This window comes from Pavona decussata, unplaced genomic scaffold (assembly GCF_977016875.1).
Source record: "Pavona decussata unplaced genomic scaffold, jaPavDecu1.1 SCAFFOLD_321, whole genome shotgun sequence".
NCBI classification, from domain to species: domain Eukaryota; kingdom Metazoa; phylum Cnidaria; class Anthozoa; order Scleractinia; family Agariciidae; genus Pavona; species Pavona decussata.
The window spans coordinates 512,775-530,000 of NW_028145711.1; the positions used below are offsets into that span (position 1 = coordinate 512,775).

At 42.4% G+C, this 17,226-nt stretch overlaps 1 protein-coding gene and 2 pseudogenes across 1 annotated transcript; 2 read left to right on the forward strand and 1 right to left on the reverse strand.

Annotated features, from left to right (window-relative positions):
* The first annotated feature begins 1,215 nt into the window (after window positions 1-1,215).
* On the forward strand, window positions 1,216-3,601 carry LOC146453912 (uncharacterized; annotated as a pseudogene).
* A 10,189-nt stretch (window positions 3,602-13,790) lies between these two features.
* LOC146453913 (uncharacterized) lies at window positions 13,791-15,781 on the reverse strand. The gene is made up of 2 exons (XM_085095957.1): window positions 15,033-15,781; window positions 13,791-14,192 (listed from the first exon to the last, which is right to left on the reverse strand). Exons 1-2 carry the CDS (start codon window positions 15,281-15,283, stop codon window positions 14,066-14,068), a joined length of 378 nt encoding a protein of 125 aa, XP_084952083.1. The 5' UTR covers window positions 15,284-15,781; the 3' UTR covers window positions 13,791-14,065.
* Window positions 15,782-16,257: 476 nt separating this feature from the next.
* On the forward strand, window positions 16,258-17,107 carry LOC146453914 (uncharacterized; annotated as a pseudogene).
* Window positions 17,108-17,226: the final 119 nt, after the last annotated feature.

The window sequence follows — 17,226 nt, forward strand, 5'->3', positions numbered from 1 at the left end:
TATCAGGGTGCGACAGACCTACAGAAAGGCTATACTTCTTCGTTGACAAACTTCTTGGGCCTATAGCACAAAAACAGAAGTCATATCTCAAAGATACAACAGACTTTGTAAACTTTCTCGAGAGAACAACACTCCCGAAAGATGTGATCCTTGTCTCAATGGAGGTAACGAACCTATACACGAACATACCACAAGAGGAGGGTATAAATATAGTATGTACAGCATACGCAAATTTCTACAGAGACGGACCTCCCATCCCTAAGCGCTCACTTAAGAAAGCACTCAAACTGATTTGCAAGAAAACTCTTCTCAATTTAACGAATTGAACGGAACTACTTGCAAACACACGGAACCACCATGGGCACTAAAATGGCAGTAGCCTTTGCAAATACTAGACAAAAGCGCTAACAAACCGCTCGTTTGGAAAAGTTACATAGATGACATAATCTCCCTCTGGCAAACCAACAGAGGTACTGTCGACCAGTTCATTGAACAAGCAAATAAACACCACCCAACTATCAAATTTACGGCTGAAATATCATGTACAGAAACGACTTTTTTAGACACAGTTATCTACAAGGGCAAAAGATTCAACAAAGAGTCAATTCTCGACATGAGAACGCACTTCAAACCTACAGAGACATTCCAGTACACGTTCTTCACATCATGTCACCCTCCAGGAGTAAAGAAGGGCTTTGTTAAAGGTGAAGCACTTAGACTCCCAAGGACAAACTCTACAAAGGAAACGTTTGAAGAAAACATGGACAAATTTAAAACACACCTTATGGAGAGAGGTTTCCCGAAAAATTTTATTTACAACACGCTCTCGGGAGTGAAGTTTGAAGGAAGGAAACGGGCTCTCCTCCAACAGAACAATGCAAAGAAACAAATCCTGCCCTTCATAACGCAATACCACCCAGCAGTTCCAAATCTGAAAGAAATCCTGATGAGCAAGTGGTACTTCATACAGCGACAACCATTGTTAAACGAAATTTTCAAAGATCCGCCCATAATATCATACAGAAAGGGGCGTTCACTCAAAGACATACTCGTGAGAGCAAAATTATCACAAAGGCTTGAGAACCAGAACACGTTAGAACCAGAACAGGCCTGCCAACCCCAATTAACACTTCAGCAATTAAATTTTTTATTCTCAGGATAACTAATCTAGGAATAAAAGAACGTTCCTGAAAGCAGATTTATCCCTTAATTTATTAATCCTGGATTAGCAACAGTTCAAACCAGATTAACCAGTTTTTTCGAATATCTAGCAGGAGAGTTTTCCATTTCGCGTGGAGAAAAGGTGAAGGAAAGGAAAGTGGCGGAAAATGCAGTTGAGATTAAGGCCGAGAGGAAAAGAAAACCCAATCTTTCTATCGACGAAATGTCTGTCATTACAGACAGTGTGCGGAAAATATCTTTATACAATCCAGTCAAAGTTGTCAAATAATGTTACCAACCAGAGAAAAAAATCAAATATGGGAAGAAATAATGAAAGACGTAAATGCGATGGGAAAACCCAATCGCACTGTTCAAGAGGTGACGGGCAAGTGGAAGAATCTCCATTCAACAGCTAAAAAGGAGTTCTCCATATTCACAGGTTGTTTTGTCTTTGTTGCAAAGTTACTTTGTTGGTTTATAGTAAGGGAAGTCTGATGGATGTATGAAGACATGTGACAGGAGTCATTTCACATGGACACAAAAAAGCCTGGTGCATTATCGACTATATGAGATTATATGAGCAGCAACTGCAATATGACCAACCGGAGAGCGTGCTACTGACGGGGTGATGCTGAGCGAATACCTTGGCAAATAGAATGTCCGATTTACATCAAAGGGAGCTGCAGGCTTGCCTTACTTTTCGAAGTATTTACGACACATACAAGGAGTTGTAATGTATTGTGTAAACATGGACATGCTGTGCTTGAAGAGGATGAGAAAGCAAAAATGGGCTTAGCGTCGCTTCTCATTTTAAACTGCACTTCCTCAAAGTGTAAGTTTAACAAGTTGTTTTACACATCAAGTAATCTTCGAAGTCAACAGAAGAGTGGTTCTGGCAACAAGGAATATTAATGTTAGACATCAAAGCCTTGTCAAGTTTTGCTATGTAATGAACATGTTAGCTCCGATGAATGACAATTCTTACCAAGATCATGTAAAAGCAGTTAGGAGTGCATGTCAAACGGTGGCTAAAAACAGCATACCAAACGCTGCTGGTGAAGTAAAAACATTTTATGAAGCAGAAGAGGATGGCGTCTTCAATATTGCCATTTCAGGAGATGGGACCTGGAGGAGGAGAAGTTTTTCTTCCTCTTATGGAGTTGTTAAGGCCATGTCAACAGTTACTGGCAAGGCTTTAGCCTGTGAGATCATGTCAAAGAGTGCAGGCTGTGTATACAGTGGAGAGGAAAAGAAGCTTTACCAGAATTCCAGGACTGGTGGGAGGGACATCAGCATGAATGTGCAAGTTTCGCTGGATACTCTGGTGCAATGGATGGAATCGGTTTACTGACCATTTTTGAAAGGAGCATTGAAAAGCACAGTGCTTGTTATGCGGAGTTTCTGGGTGACGGTGACAGCAAGGCCCACAAAAAACTTGAGGCAGTCTACGGAGAAGTAGTAGTTAAAAAGCTTGAATGTGTGGGGCATGTGCAGAAGCGCCTTGGCTCACGCCTTCCTTCCTTGAAAAAGAGACAGGGTAAAACACCCTCACAAGATGGAAAGAGCATTGGTGGACAAGGGAAACTTACAAACAGTAGAATTGACAAACTGAAAGTGTATTATGGCAGAACAATAACAGAAAATACACAATATTGAAACCACAAAAAAAGCAGTCGTGGCTATTTGGCACCACACAAAGTCCACAGACGAGAATCCAGGCCATGATCTTTGCCCGTCCGTTGCAGATTCCCGGTGTGGCTTCCAACGAGACCTGGCCAATGGAACATCTACAAACCACAAGCATGATCATCCCATTCCAGAAGCTGTCGCTGATGCCATCCATCCAACCTTTCAAGCTTTGAGTGATGAAAGACTGCTGTCAAGGTGTTTGCACGGTGGCACCCGAAACCAGAATGAAGCAATCAGTGGCCTGATTTGGCAACGTGCAACCAAGGAGACTCATTCTACTCTGCCTACAGTGGAGCTGGCAACTTTTCTGGTTCTTGCACACTTCAGTGACAGTACAACAGCTCTTACATGTGTGTTGAAACCACTGGGCATTGTGCCAGGCACTCACTGCCAGAATGCTTGTGCTGAGCTTGATCACCGCAGACTAAGTCATTCAGAAAGAAAGGGGACTGAAGAGGCTAAGAAGAGGAGAAAAAAGTTGAGAAATATGAAAAAAGGCTACTCAGAGATATTAGAAGAAAGAGAAGGACGTTCCTATGGAGCTGGGGCTAGGAAGACACACATGTCTTCAGGAGCTATAGCAGTTCAATTTATGGGTGTGGTTCCTTTGGAATTTAAGGAATTTAGCTGGAACAAACTTTGTAACCGAAATGATGCAGCCCATGTGTTTAAACTCCTGTGCTGGAATGAAAAGGCGCCCCATCCTGGCAATTTTTATGTAGGTTACATGAGGAATTTAACTCAACTGTGAAAATAAGTAACTTCAAACAGTATTGCATCTAGTGTTGTAACCAAAGTTTCACCTGTAGTTACAAACGTTTCTAAATAAATGTCTTAAAAATAGCCATTTTCAGATTTTCAGACTATTAAGCCAACTGAGAAAAAGTTCACTCCCATAAACTTTTTTCTTTGCCTTTGTTCTACAAAAACCACCAACAATTTATTTGCAACTAGACAACTGCTACAGGGACTGCAAGAACATCCGTATTTTAAGCTTTGTTGGTGAAAGCTGGAGTTTTTAAAAAGGTTAGTGGCATTTGATTCCTTAGTTTTTAAGAGCTTCTTGCCCCCAAAATTAGTGCTTAACCGGATGTAGGACATCAAAATTAGTGCTTGACCGGATGTACGACATATCGGACACGACAACAGTCAACCGAATTCTGGTCAGTGGATTCTTAAATTTTAGCTCCCAGACTTCCAAAGGCAAAAGAACGCCAGTTGCCATCTTGGATTTTGTAATTCGTATCTTTTGAGCCATTTTTTAGGGTTTTTCTCAAAAAATTTGCTATTTCGTCAACCATCAATTTTTACGGGAAATTTTAAAGATCTTGCCATTATGGCATGTGCCAACCAGCATTTGACACAGGACAAAATGTACCATTATCTCGACAAAAACTTCGATATACCCAACGATGGGGTCATTTCTGATATTGAAGAACTCTATGAAGATAGGTTGGATGAACAAGATGACAAGTTCGCCACGCAAGCAGCAGTGCTGCTGTTGTTGACAACTGTATTTAAAGAAATATAATCCAGGAAACAAATGGCTATGCAGGCCAGTCATTTGCAGCCAAACATAAAGGCCCTGGCAGTTGGAATGATCTTTCTTTGGAAGAACTAAAGGCTTTTTTAGGACTTCTTATCGGTATGAGCATGAATAGATTGCCATGTCTTCGAGATCACTGGTCCTCAGACTGGATTCTGGGTATCCCAGCATTTGCTAAAATTATGCCATGTGACTCTTAGCTATTTGGAACAATATCGAACTGTGTGACAATACACAAAAATGCCTCAACCAGGAGAGCCAAACTATGACAAGCTCTTTTAAGTGAGAAAATTTTTAGAAGATCTGAAGACAAACTTCCGTCTCAACTATGATCCTCACCGTCAGCGAGCCATTGATGAGGCCATGATCAAATATAAAGGAAAGACATCACTGAAACAATATATGCCTATGAAGCCCATCAAAACGGGCATTAAAACATGGTGCAGGGCAGACAGCACAAATGGATACCTGTGTGAATTTGACATTCACACTGGTAAATCCCCACAGGGTGTTCAACATGGTTTGGGATATTCTGTTGTCACCCAGCGGATACTGCTGCCATTCAAAGACCAAAAGTCTGCTGACGTCAGGTGGCTCGATAGTCTGAAAATCAAAAACTTTTTGCATATTTTGATTTTGTGTTTTAAGACATCTTTGGCCATTGTACTTTCATAAAAGCTAGGTTTGTTTGCCAAATTGTACATGATTTTACATAAATTTCAGAATTTTATCTTAGTGTTTGGTAACCATGGAAACCAATATTGTTTACGTGTTGTTTTTTCCCCGAAAAGGGCTTTTTTTTCAGTTTGAATCTATCCTGAGCTATATGGAAGACTGGTAACAAGTTTGTGTAGCTAGGGGACATCTCGTTTCAATTACATGCTGTAGTTTGCGGGAGAAAAACGTGTTTGTGACGGAGAGCGAGTGTTTACAATTTAGTAGTGAAATCTTTTCAGTGAAAACATGCCTCCAACGAAAGTTCACAGTCGAAAAAGGAAAAAGAGAAGATTTACTGGTAACCAGTACACGAAGAAGAATAATTCTTCAACCCAAACTGTTCCAGTTCGAGAAGAATGGACCAAGAAAATCGACGAGTTGAGTGGAGATGCCGGAGGTGTGAAAGTCGAAAATTTCAATTCGTTGCCAGCTTCACAGCGTAAAATGGAGACGCAGGCGGATAATTCTGCAGACGAAATCAGTGAAAGTGAAGGTGAAAATCTACAAGGTTTTAGATTTGTTGACATCTCTGTCGTTGCCTTGGTATTCGAATTGTTGCAATGCCCTTCCTACAAACGGGGAACTCTTTCTCTCGAAGAAGATGAAGAGTCTAAGATGGGCTTAGCTTCCCTTCTTACGTTGAAGTGTTCCAAAGGGAAATGTTCCTTTTCTCATTCATTCTATACTGAAGCTGAAGTATGATCTGCTGTCATGGAAAGAACACATCCCGAAAGAAACAGTGGATGGCAAGAAAGGCACACCTATCAAGTGGTTACTTAAAAGAGTCATGGCCATGAAGTCAACATTTTGACTGGTCTATCCAAGATCTGTTCAGGTAGCAGAAGCGGCACTGGCAGTTCCAGTCTCCAATGCCTGGCCCGAAAGAGGGGCCAGTCAGTTGAAATTGATCAAGACTAGGATAAGAAGTCAGATCAAGAACCATATTTACTTAACACGTCTAAAACCATAAGAAGATACGGGTAACCTTTATTTCATTTATTGAATTGTTGCATTTCAACCAGATCTGCGCACCATATTTCATCAATATGATTGACAATAACACACTGCCGAGTGAAGTTACGTTTTATTGGTTTATGTAATTCATCCACTAATTTTTCTTGCCAATTTTTTTTCACTCAACGGCTTTTGACCTTTTTTTGAAACACCAAGATCCAGTTTTTGTTTTGTTTTAATCACATTTCTGGCCAACCAATGACCCCATTGTCTCTCATTGCAAGGCACCTCATCCAAGGATTTGACCTCTTTTCGGTCTCCTTTTTATCTGCCGTAACCTTTTTCCCCTGATGCAGACACTGATGCAGTTCAAGAATGCTGATCCAACAGCTCAAGGTCTACACCAGAGGATGAATAACACCAAGTTTGTTGGCACCATGCTCTTGATGGATGCAGGTCTTACCCACCTAAAGACTCTAAGCAAACTGTTCCAGAAAGACCACACATGCTACACCTCCATCAGACCTGCACTACAAAGCACCAAATCAAGGATTGCTGACATCTGGTCCTCCCTTAACCTTGTCTCTGAGTTAGAGAAAGCCATTCAACCAGGTGATTATGCTGCTCTGGAGCTGGAGTTCAGTGAGGATGGTCTAGTCCAAGCATTCCTCAACAACCTTGTAGTCAACTACACAGCTGCCCTTGAAGTGAACTTGTATGGAAGATTCCTTAAGGCAGCACCTGTTCTTGAGGCATTTTCCATCTTCAATCCAACGTGCCTTCCAGACCAGGAGATCCAGCCTTTAAGTATGGTGTAGACAGTGTAGGAGCGCTCTGAAAGCAGTTTCAGTTTGACAAACAAACTCTTGCCCAGTGGTACAACTTCAAGTACCTGATGTCATCATAAAAGGTACCCTCCACTGTTCTCCGAGGAAACAATGACTTTTCCCTAATTAGTTTATTCTCAGGAAAGTTGGTAAGGAGTAGGCCTCCTATTGTATCAACTTCCCTCGCATCATGGATGCTGCCCAGATTTGCCTGACCCAGCTTATATCCAATGCAGTAGTGGGACGAGGTGCAAGTGCAGTGAAGAGGGTAAAAACAAGGCTGAGAAGTCGCCTCAAGAATGATATGTTCTCCAGTCTCCTGCACATTACACTGAATGGTCCTTCCCCACCAGTCTGAAGAGTGCAAAACCATGCCAACAGAAGCCACAAAAGTCTGGAGAAAAACCCATTTCAGAAATCTGCCATCTAACAGGAAGCTCCTGATGGTTGGAGAATCAGACCATGAAGCCAGTCTTTATCACCCTGCTGCAAAAGTTGACATTGGTGTCCAAGTTGAACTTCAAGATGACCTTCCAGCTTCCGAAGCTGGGGAAGACAATGAAGTATCTGTGGAGGCTCAGCTTGATCATCATGTTCAGATTGCAGCCCAGCCAGTTACCAGTGAAGCTGATTTATGTCATGACAAACTTGATGCTATGGATATGGGAGATGTGGAATCTGCAGTTGATTCTGACTTTGAGTTTGATATGGACGATGATTACTGATGATTGGTCTCGTATGTTAGCTTTCAGATGATTTCTATACCCTTTGCACAAGCACAGGGTGTACACATTTTGCAGTTATACATCTATTATATCTAGCAAATGAGTACACTGCATAAAGAATGTCACTAGTTTGTGCCTAACCACAGTCGATGAATTAGATGGTTAAAAAACAGGATGTCAGCCACAAGTTTCTTTGACTTACGTGTTTATTGTGTTTGAGTCTTTAAAGACATCCATCATGTTGTAATTTACACAAGTAACAGTCCATCCATTGAGTGAACAAAAATCTCCTCTCGCTTGGAGTGGGTCAGTGTTTATCCTTCAGTAGTTTTCCTTCAGTGATTCTAAGATTTCTATTGAGGTTTCGAAGAGTAAGGCATGTATGAAGCACAATCGTCCCTGCATCATTTTTCAGTCTTCCCTTTCTCTCCTTGTTGTAGTGAGCAGTTTGCTCTTATGTGTGTTTGTTCTTGTGTCCCTGACCTTAACATTTACATATTTTTTCTTACAGCTGGCTGCCTGGCATTTTTAACTTTTAGGTTATTTCGGGCAGCCAGCACCCCTATAACCTATCGTATGTATATATTTATATTTTCTGTTGTAGTAATAATGGGGTGATATAAAGTATTGTTGTTGTTGTTGACGTTTTCCCTTCTGTTTTTTTTAAGCTTTTTGTCCTTTAGTTTAGCTTTTATTAACAGTTTTACCGTGATCAACACCATTGCGTTTGCTGGTGTTGCCTTTGTTATGCAGCTCTCTAATTGTTTGGTTTTTAAGTTGACATAAACGGAATAATCTCTGTCATACTCTCTACCTCATTTTACTCTCGTGGTTTGGTCACATTTTGGTACCAGAGTGGGATACTGAGAAGATTTGGTTTAAAGTAGGAGAAGCAGGAAACCACAAGGAATAATCTCTGTCATACTCTCTACCTCATTTTACTCTCGTGGTTTGGTCACATTTTGGTACCAGAGTGGGATACTGAGAAGATTTGGTTTAAAGTAGGAGAAGCAGGAAACCACAATGAAATAGACTTAAAGCAATAGAGACCACTTCCATGATGACTGACATGGAGCTACTCAGGACCAAAACTGCTGGACTCAAAGAGCAGCAAAAGAGAGCGTATGAACTTTTGAAAACTATACAAGCCTCCCAGGCTATTAGAATCTCCAAAAGTGCATGCCATGCAACCCTCAAGCAAAACACGACAACTAGTGGACCCAAATGAACAGAAATTAAGTAAAAGTAGCAGCAGACAGAGACAGTAAACTATCAATCATGACTTTGTTGACAATGTAAGACGTGCAATTACCTCCAGGGGTCTACCTCTCTCCAAACAAGCGCAAGTTATCTTATTGTACCTGGACAGGCCAGTGAAAGAAGAAATGAAGCTGTTCTACAAACGTGACTTAAAGGAACCAGACTAAATCTTCAGCATATTTCAGACCCCATTGGAAAGGAACATTTGGTGCCCGAACTCCTAACGAACTCCTATAACCAGAAACAGTTGAAAGGTAAAACCCTTCGCTCATTTTCATATGAATTAAGGAAACTCAAAGTGAAGATCCAAATGAAGCAACCCAAAACAAGTGTAAGCAACCACATTTTGAGGGAGCACTTTTGTGGCAATGTCTAGGCTACCCTGCTGCGGAAAGAATTGAAGTTTGTACACACCCACCCAACCTCTTGTTCCTTGATGTCCAGGAAGAGGCAATCCACTGGGCCAGAGAAGACAAAAAGGCCTGTGGAACTCAGCCTGAGATGGTTTCTTCTTAGGCAGACAACTTGTTCCCAACAGCCCCCATCACTCCCATCAAAACTCTGCAAGGTCACAAGAAAGCAATGAAAGACCTCACAGCAAACATCAAAAGGATGAATTCCAGACAGCAAGATCGTAGAGGACAGAAAGCACAGCCTCAGCTCCAACAACCATCTCCAAGATAAAATGTGGTCGCAGACATTACTTTCGGTGTGGAGTGCCCAACCATTTTGCCCGAAATCGCAAAACAAGGAATCAACCTCCCCCTGTTATGAACTTCCCTCTGTGACCACACTCAACCCATTTACACTACCCCCTGCTAATGAGAGCCAGGTGGAAGGAGGTAATTCTGCAATTATTTATTTGTATTTTTATATCCTTCTAAATAGTTTTTATAACTTTTGTTAATCGGGTATTTTACCACTTCATTATGGTTTACAGTTTGACTATTAAGTCAGCATTGACTGCCTTTTTCAGCTACTACAGTGCCATCATTGTCTGCCCTATCAATGCCACTCAGCCCATCTGTTTTAAGTGCAATCAGCACTGCTCCTGATGTGATTCACAATGTCACTTCTAGATGTCTCACTCAACAACAATCCTCAGTATTGGGGTTAAAGATTTGAAGGTTGGGCTGGGCTTTTTTCACATACTAGCAGAACCCAGTTTCTCAAATCTTGCTAAGGAAAATTTGTAGAGTCACACACGGAAAAGGATGACTTCCACCTTTATTCCAGTTCCTTGAGAACTCGAAGAAATGAAGCGACTTAGCTTAAGATTTTAACCAACACAGATTCGATCTTTGAGTCAGCCACCCTGGTCAGCAGTTAACTATGACAAGTCAAGGCCCCTGCTAATGACCTGCTGCTAGACCACCAAATGTCAGCTTGATGAAACTGTAAAAAGCCAAACACTCTGTCTCCAAAACCAGCAAGTGTTGTCCCAGAAGCTTGATAGGATCACGACAACTCTGATTCTACCACATTGTTTAAGTCATCTACTCAGGCCTCCAAGGGCGCAACCAACAAATCTTTAAGCGAACCTTCAGGCCATCCAGTGCCCTCCGGTACAAAAGCAAGTGCTGACGAGGAGATAGTGAAGGAAACGGCCTATCGACAGTTGAACTTTTTTACTAAAACACAAAGCCTTGGCCACGACCATGACTTTTATGTTAGATTTGATTATTCAGTATTTAATTTTCTGTCTTGAGAGTTCTGAGTATGGCTACATGATCTGTGTTACAAAATCTGTACATTCTTCCACATATTGTTTTTTTACAGTTTTATGATAAGTTTTGCTTTCCCTGTAATGCAAATAAGTTTTTTCTCCTGAACTTGTTAGTTTTTTATACAATTTATTCTATAGTGTTGGTTTTTATTTGCCTTTTCTGTATTTTATCTTTATTCTCATGATTGTATTTAGCAGTCGCATTGTATTGAACGATAGTGTCTTCATGTAGGTACGCAAAGTTTTTCTTCCACTCAGCAATTTCATGTTTCCTGAAATTATTCTCCCTTAACAAGTTCTGTACGGAGAGAATCTATCCCTAAAAAAAATATGTAATCCTCTGGTTTCTATTTTAAATTCTTTCACTTGGTACCCCGTTTTGACTTTCCAAATAAAGCATGGACTTACAATATACAGTAAGAGGCAGACCAGAGTGTGGTCCACCTCACCTCTGGTCTACCGATCTTAACATATCGCAAAGCTATTTAATGAATTGAATATTCAAAGAGATCAACATAAGAAAAATATTGTGAATTCCAGGTTATGGGTTGACAATGAACATGAGGGACCTCATTCCCATCAGCACTACTCTTTCCCTTTTCTTTTCTTGCCAGACAGTAAATACACACCTGGTTTGATCACGTATATCACGCATAGATCACGTATATCTACTGAGTAAGACACACTTATCATGGCAGCCTTTGCTGCATATGTTAGAGAGAATTTCAATTTCAAATTTTGAAATTGTGCTTTGGAATTTTCATTTCTACAAATAAAGGCTGACAAGATGTCCAACAATGGCCAAATGCAGGCAACTCGCCGTATCACAAGAGTTCATGTGAGTGTTTCTTGTACTGTTTTATGCAGGTTTACCTAGCATATTTGACACCACTGCATTTTATAAATTTCCCACAAAAAAACTTTGTACAGTCTTTAATTTGCTCATGCTGCATGTGAGACACTGCCATTTTTCATTTATTTATTATTATTGGATTTTTCTTTTTGTCTTTCAACCGAATTGCCTGATTGGGTGTCTGACCAAAGGGAACACAGAAACCATAGTGACTCCCAGCTTTCCAGCCCTGGCTGGCACTCCACTCCCAGTGAAGAATATGGAATCCCCAGGCAAAATCACAGAGGACTACAAATTTGGCTGCCTTGCCCTGTCCTGGTCCAGCACTACACCAACATCTAATCTATTGAGATGTGAATCAACACAGCAAACCAATCCAATCATTCTTCAACAAAAGTACAAGTAATTAGTGCAGTTTGACTGTTTTTCGCTTTATAGCGGGTCCTGAAGGGGTAAAATGGAAACTGGGAATGGGCTTTTTTTTCCTGGGAAAATGGGATTTAGGTCACTGGGACTGGGATTTAGTCACTGGGAATGGAGAAAATGTCAAAAATGGGAATGGGATAAATACTTTGTAACCATCCGCCATGACCAGTCGAGACATCACCTATTTCCTGGGGTTGAGAAAAGCAAAAAAAAAGTTAAAGCACCTTGTTTGGCCAACTCTTAGCATGTTCAGCCAGCGTCCGCACGTTTTATTTTCCCCCAATCAATTTGCGGTCAACTAGATTTGTGTACAGTGGTGTACAGCCAAAAGTCTACAGAGCATGCGTATTTCTATAATACCAATAACATGGCAGGAGCAGAGTTGTTGTGGATGTTACGCACTTTTCCACTCAAACTGTTGTTATAAACACCGAGAACTGTAAACTGGAATTAACATTGGATTGTTCAACAACCCGGATGGAGAAGAATATTCATAGAATGAGTGGCATAGAGAAATCGAGTAGACGAAGGGGATTTGCAGATTTTGCTATCCAAGTGTTTTACAATTGTATAAGAGTGACAGGCCTTAGTTTGGCTCTCAGGAGTTTATCTTTGATTGACTGCCCTTTTTTGCAACATATGAGGGGCAGGTCCTTGCACATTTCTTTGAGCAATGGTTGTTGCTCTATTAAATGCCAGTCTTTCATGAGGATTTGTTTTAAGTTTGGCACTGCTGGGTGGTATTGTGTAACGAAAGGCAAGATTCGTTATCCTTTGGTTTTTGAAGGAGTGCCAGTTTCCTGAATTGCACTTATAAGAGGGTTCTTTGAACAAGGTTCTCAGAAGAAGAAGAAGAAGAAGAACCTTTATTGATTTATAACGCTCAGGGTAGCCCCTTCAGATGCAAAAAGCTGTCTGTAATCAATGGGAGCCCTGAGCACAACAATGTACTAAAACTATAATATACATATCCATTAACCTAATAGGATAACAGGATAACCTCTTTCTCATAGGCGTGATTTAAGATTTTGAATTTGCTCTTTAAATATTTTTTTAGAATAGTTTGTTCTGCAACTGCCATTTTTGTACACATGGCTGTATGATGGGTTTGTAGGTAGTGCTTTCCATAGAATTGGAATTAATTAGTTATTGTAGGTTTCTTGGGGGAGCACACAGATGGGCAAGTACAAATCCCAACTGTTGGTTTTTTTCCCTGCAGTTTTGTGTTCTTTGCAGTGAAAGACTCACATTTAAAAACTTTTAAATAGAGAACATAAAACATAAAATCACACTTAGATTACTGCAGTGAAATATAGCACCATTGTGGTGCCGGAAACACTAAAAAAAGGCCTTGTCCTATGATAGATTACTTTCGTTAATTGGATTACACAGCATGTTAGAGGGTTGACCCATCCCATATACACTAATTACAATCAATTAATGTTTCCAAGATAAAGCACCTTCTACAATAAGAAACTTATTCAATATAAAAATCACAAATTATAATCTTAGGGGCACAAAGTTGCTCACTTTGCCTGAAGAAAATAGTACTAAACACGGACTAAGATCTTTTTGGTATTTCACTACGCCAACTTGGAATGCTTTACCAGATTTACAATGCTTTACAATTTTTAAAAATGATTCCTCATACAGGATTTTATTATTCGAAAAGTTTAGAATTTTTTGTATGTGGCTAAATGTAATTTATGCAAGGTTAATCTTGAGCTAATGCTGCCGGCGGTCTCGCCCAGTTTGCACATGATCCGTGGGGGCGCCCCTTTGGAGTTCGCAGGGGCAAACTACGTACAGCCTTGCTTGCTAGTGATCGTTGTGATCACTACTTCTGTGAGGGAATCTTTGCGGATTCATTACCATTTTTTCATTAGCATTTTTCCGTCATGCCTCGTTCTACGCAAAATAGTCAAGCGACGCCACTCGTTGAGGTTGAAGCCGATGCGAATCGTCCGTCTTCCTGCGATGTTGCCGGTGCGTCTTCGAGCAATGCTTCGCCTCCTGGGGTTGCCAATGCTTCCGCTGCCACGAATCCACCCTCTCAACCGTCCCCGGAGTTTCTGGCCACGGTTGTGCAAGCTGTGAAGGCTGCTCTGGCGGCGGACGAGGCTTCGGTAACTTGCCCAGCTTCTACGGCTCTGCCAAACTCAGGCCAATCTTCGTCGACCGCTAGCTTGTCCAGTCCGATGTCCTTTGGGGGCTTCCCTCGCTGCTATCTTTGGAAGCCTCCGCTTTTGCTGCTTCTGGAGCGGGCTTTGCTGCACATTCCACGTCTGCAGGAGCTTCTGCTGCTCTTCTATTAATATTTACTTTGGATAAAATGAAAACAGCAACTTTAGCAAAAGTGAAAAGCTCTTTCCGATGTTTTAAAACGTTGAGAGAAGCCGTCGTTTGGACGTAGAAAGGACCGTGCCATGATGAAAACACCGGGAAGATTTCAGTCACGTGCTAGGCAACCAAATTCCTTCACGTGTATCAAGTTTCATTCCGCAACAACACAACGCGGAAAAAAAATTATAGTAAGTTAAGTTACGGCAATTCTTGGTAGGAAACCTGGACGCTTTGCAGTTTGTTATTCAGCCACAACGGGAGTAGTAGTGCCTTTTCACTTATGCCCAACTGGTTCCATTGTAATTCCTTCAAAAAGACCTGGAAGCGCTCTCTTCTTTCGTCGACTAGCATTCGAGCTTTCACTGACCTTTGCGTTGCTTCGCGTATCGAAAGGAATTGTGCGAGTGAGGTTTAATGAATTGTTTTGCACGTTAAGCAAATAATTTTTGGCATAATGCAATCCGAAATATTATTACAGTTACCAGTTCAATTCACGAGTTCGCTCACAGAGCGCTTTGATTATTTCCCTTGAGAGCAAATGCGCTTCCGTGAAATTTATCACATCTAAAACCCGACAGTTCGCTTATTGTCCTCAAAGAACATGAAAACAAAGCGAACAATTGCCTATTCAAACCCAACCGCGTCCTGCCCTTCACCGCGGCTTAAGTCAACCGAAAAAAACCTAGGTGAAACCGAGGTTTTTATTGCAGTTAGACGAGGTTTTGCCTAGGTGAAACCGCAGATCAAAACCGCGAATCCACTGAGGCAAATTCGCGGCAAATGGTTCCATAGTTTCGAGCGGTACTGTAGGCCAGCTTTGGTTGTTCCCACTTTTGTGTCGACCTTTTTGCCCCCGAACCCCTCGCATGCACTGTCCATTGCCAACATGGCCACCACGTCGTCCCAGGATCGCGTTTCATCTGCCGTCACGTTGCCCCAGGCCAACATTTCGTCCGCGACTTCGTTCCCCGTGCTGAACCAGCCCTTCATTGTCGGTCCTGGCTTCTCCCCCATTCCCGCAAAAGTAGTCGGCCAAGTGGTGGTGGGGAAGTTCATTGACCTGCGCAATCTGCTCCCGTCGACTGTTGCGTCTGCTGATCCCGAGCCTCAGCTGCTGTTTGACGGTCGGCTTGTGCTGACCTCTATGCCAAAGACGCCTGAACGCCGCATTGAGGACATCGCCTCTTGGATGGAGGTCTTCTCTGTCTATTGCCTTATTATGATCTCCTTCTTCCCGCACCACTCTTGAGACCTATTGCAGTATAAACTACTCATCCTGAGGACATACCGTCAGTTTAGCGGGAAGGTTTGGCTACCCTATGACAGAGCATTCCGGGAGCATGCTGCAGCTGCAAATGTACTTGACTGGTCGTCCATTAACGTCCAGCTATTCAATTTCCATGCTGCTGGAGCCTCGGCTCGTGGACCCAATGTCTCTTCCCCTGACTCATCAGAACCAGCTGGAGCCAGTACTTCTCAGATTCTGTGCAAGTCATGGAACAGAGGTCGTTGAGTGGCCCCTTATGCCTCATGTCATTACGCCCACCGCTGTTCCAGCTGCTCTGGCGCTCATCATGCCGCCGCTCGCAATCCCCGTCCCATTCCTCCAGCAAGTCTCGGCGAACATGAACCCTCCCTTTTTAAGCTTAATGTTCGCCGTCTGTTGCTACTTGGTCCTTTCTATTTTTCATGACATAGCAGGAATAAACAGTTCTTTTATGATATGCTATTGTATGATATTGTTTGTTTTCCTTTTCCTAGTGCCACTTCCCCCGGTGTCGGAAATAACTCCCCTCAAGGTGGATCAGTTTGCCTGGGAATTGCAAAATCATCCGAATCGGCCGCTTTGTAACTTCGTCCTGGACGGCTTGCGCTACGGTTTCAAGCTGGGTTTTCAGCCTGCGCTTTCACTAAAATCAGCTAAGAAAAAAAAACCTTCAGCCTACCAGCAGCCCATGGTCATTGATGAGTACTTCGCCCATGAGGTTTCCCGGGGTAGGGTTGCGGGCCCTTTCAGATCTCCTCCCCTTCCCAACCTTCATATGAGTCGCTTCGGGGTTAGTTATTTGGAAGTCCTTAAATTTGCAGCTCCCTGATCATTGTATGTTTTGGGCGCCATGCACGCTGGGGTATTTTGGGTTCCTACGGTTGGCGGAATTTACGGTCCCTTCTTTGGCAAGTTTCTCCCCCTCGGTTCATTTGGGCGTGCACGATCTTGCAGTGAACTCCAGCACAGCTCCCTCGTGCATCCGCATCTCGATCGAGGCTTCCAAGACAGATTTGTTCCGCAAGGGCTGCTCCATTCATATTGGCTTTGGCAAGTATCCCTTATGCGCTGTTCACGCGTTATTGGCCTACTTGGCAATCTGGGGTGATGGGCCGGGCCCTCTGTTTCTTTGTCAAAACGGGCAACCTCTCTCGCGTACTCTACTCACCAACTGGCTTCGGCAAATCATGGCCTCTGCTGGAATTTCGGGTAATTTTTCAAGCCACGGCTTCCGAATAGGTGCAGCCACCGTTGCTGGCCGCAATGGTATTCCAGATTATTTAATTCAGGAGCTGGGGCAGTGAAAAAGCAATGCCTTTCAGTCTTACATCAGAACTCCCTCTGTGGCCTTAGCATCCCTTTCTCAGAAGCTGGTGTGATTGGCCTCTGCTTGCCAAGGTAGTCTTCGTCGCCCATCGTTGCCGACCGGTGTCTCCTTCAGCTTAGCGCAGCTTCCTTCACTACCAGGTAGGCTTGTTTTTTTTTTGCTTGGTTCTCCTCTATGGCATCCAGCTATCTGTCAGTGGGCTTAGCGGTGCTTGGAGTCTCTTCGGAAGGTTCAGAGGTTGCATGTTGCCAGACCATTGGGAACCTCCGGTCTCCAAGCCCCGGAGAAGGTGATTTAAGTCGATTTGGTGAACATACATTTCAATTTAGTTAGTATTTTACTTTAATTTTATATTATTTTTAAAGTGGGCTTCCTGCAAAGTAACTTTAAGCTAAGTGGCGCTCC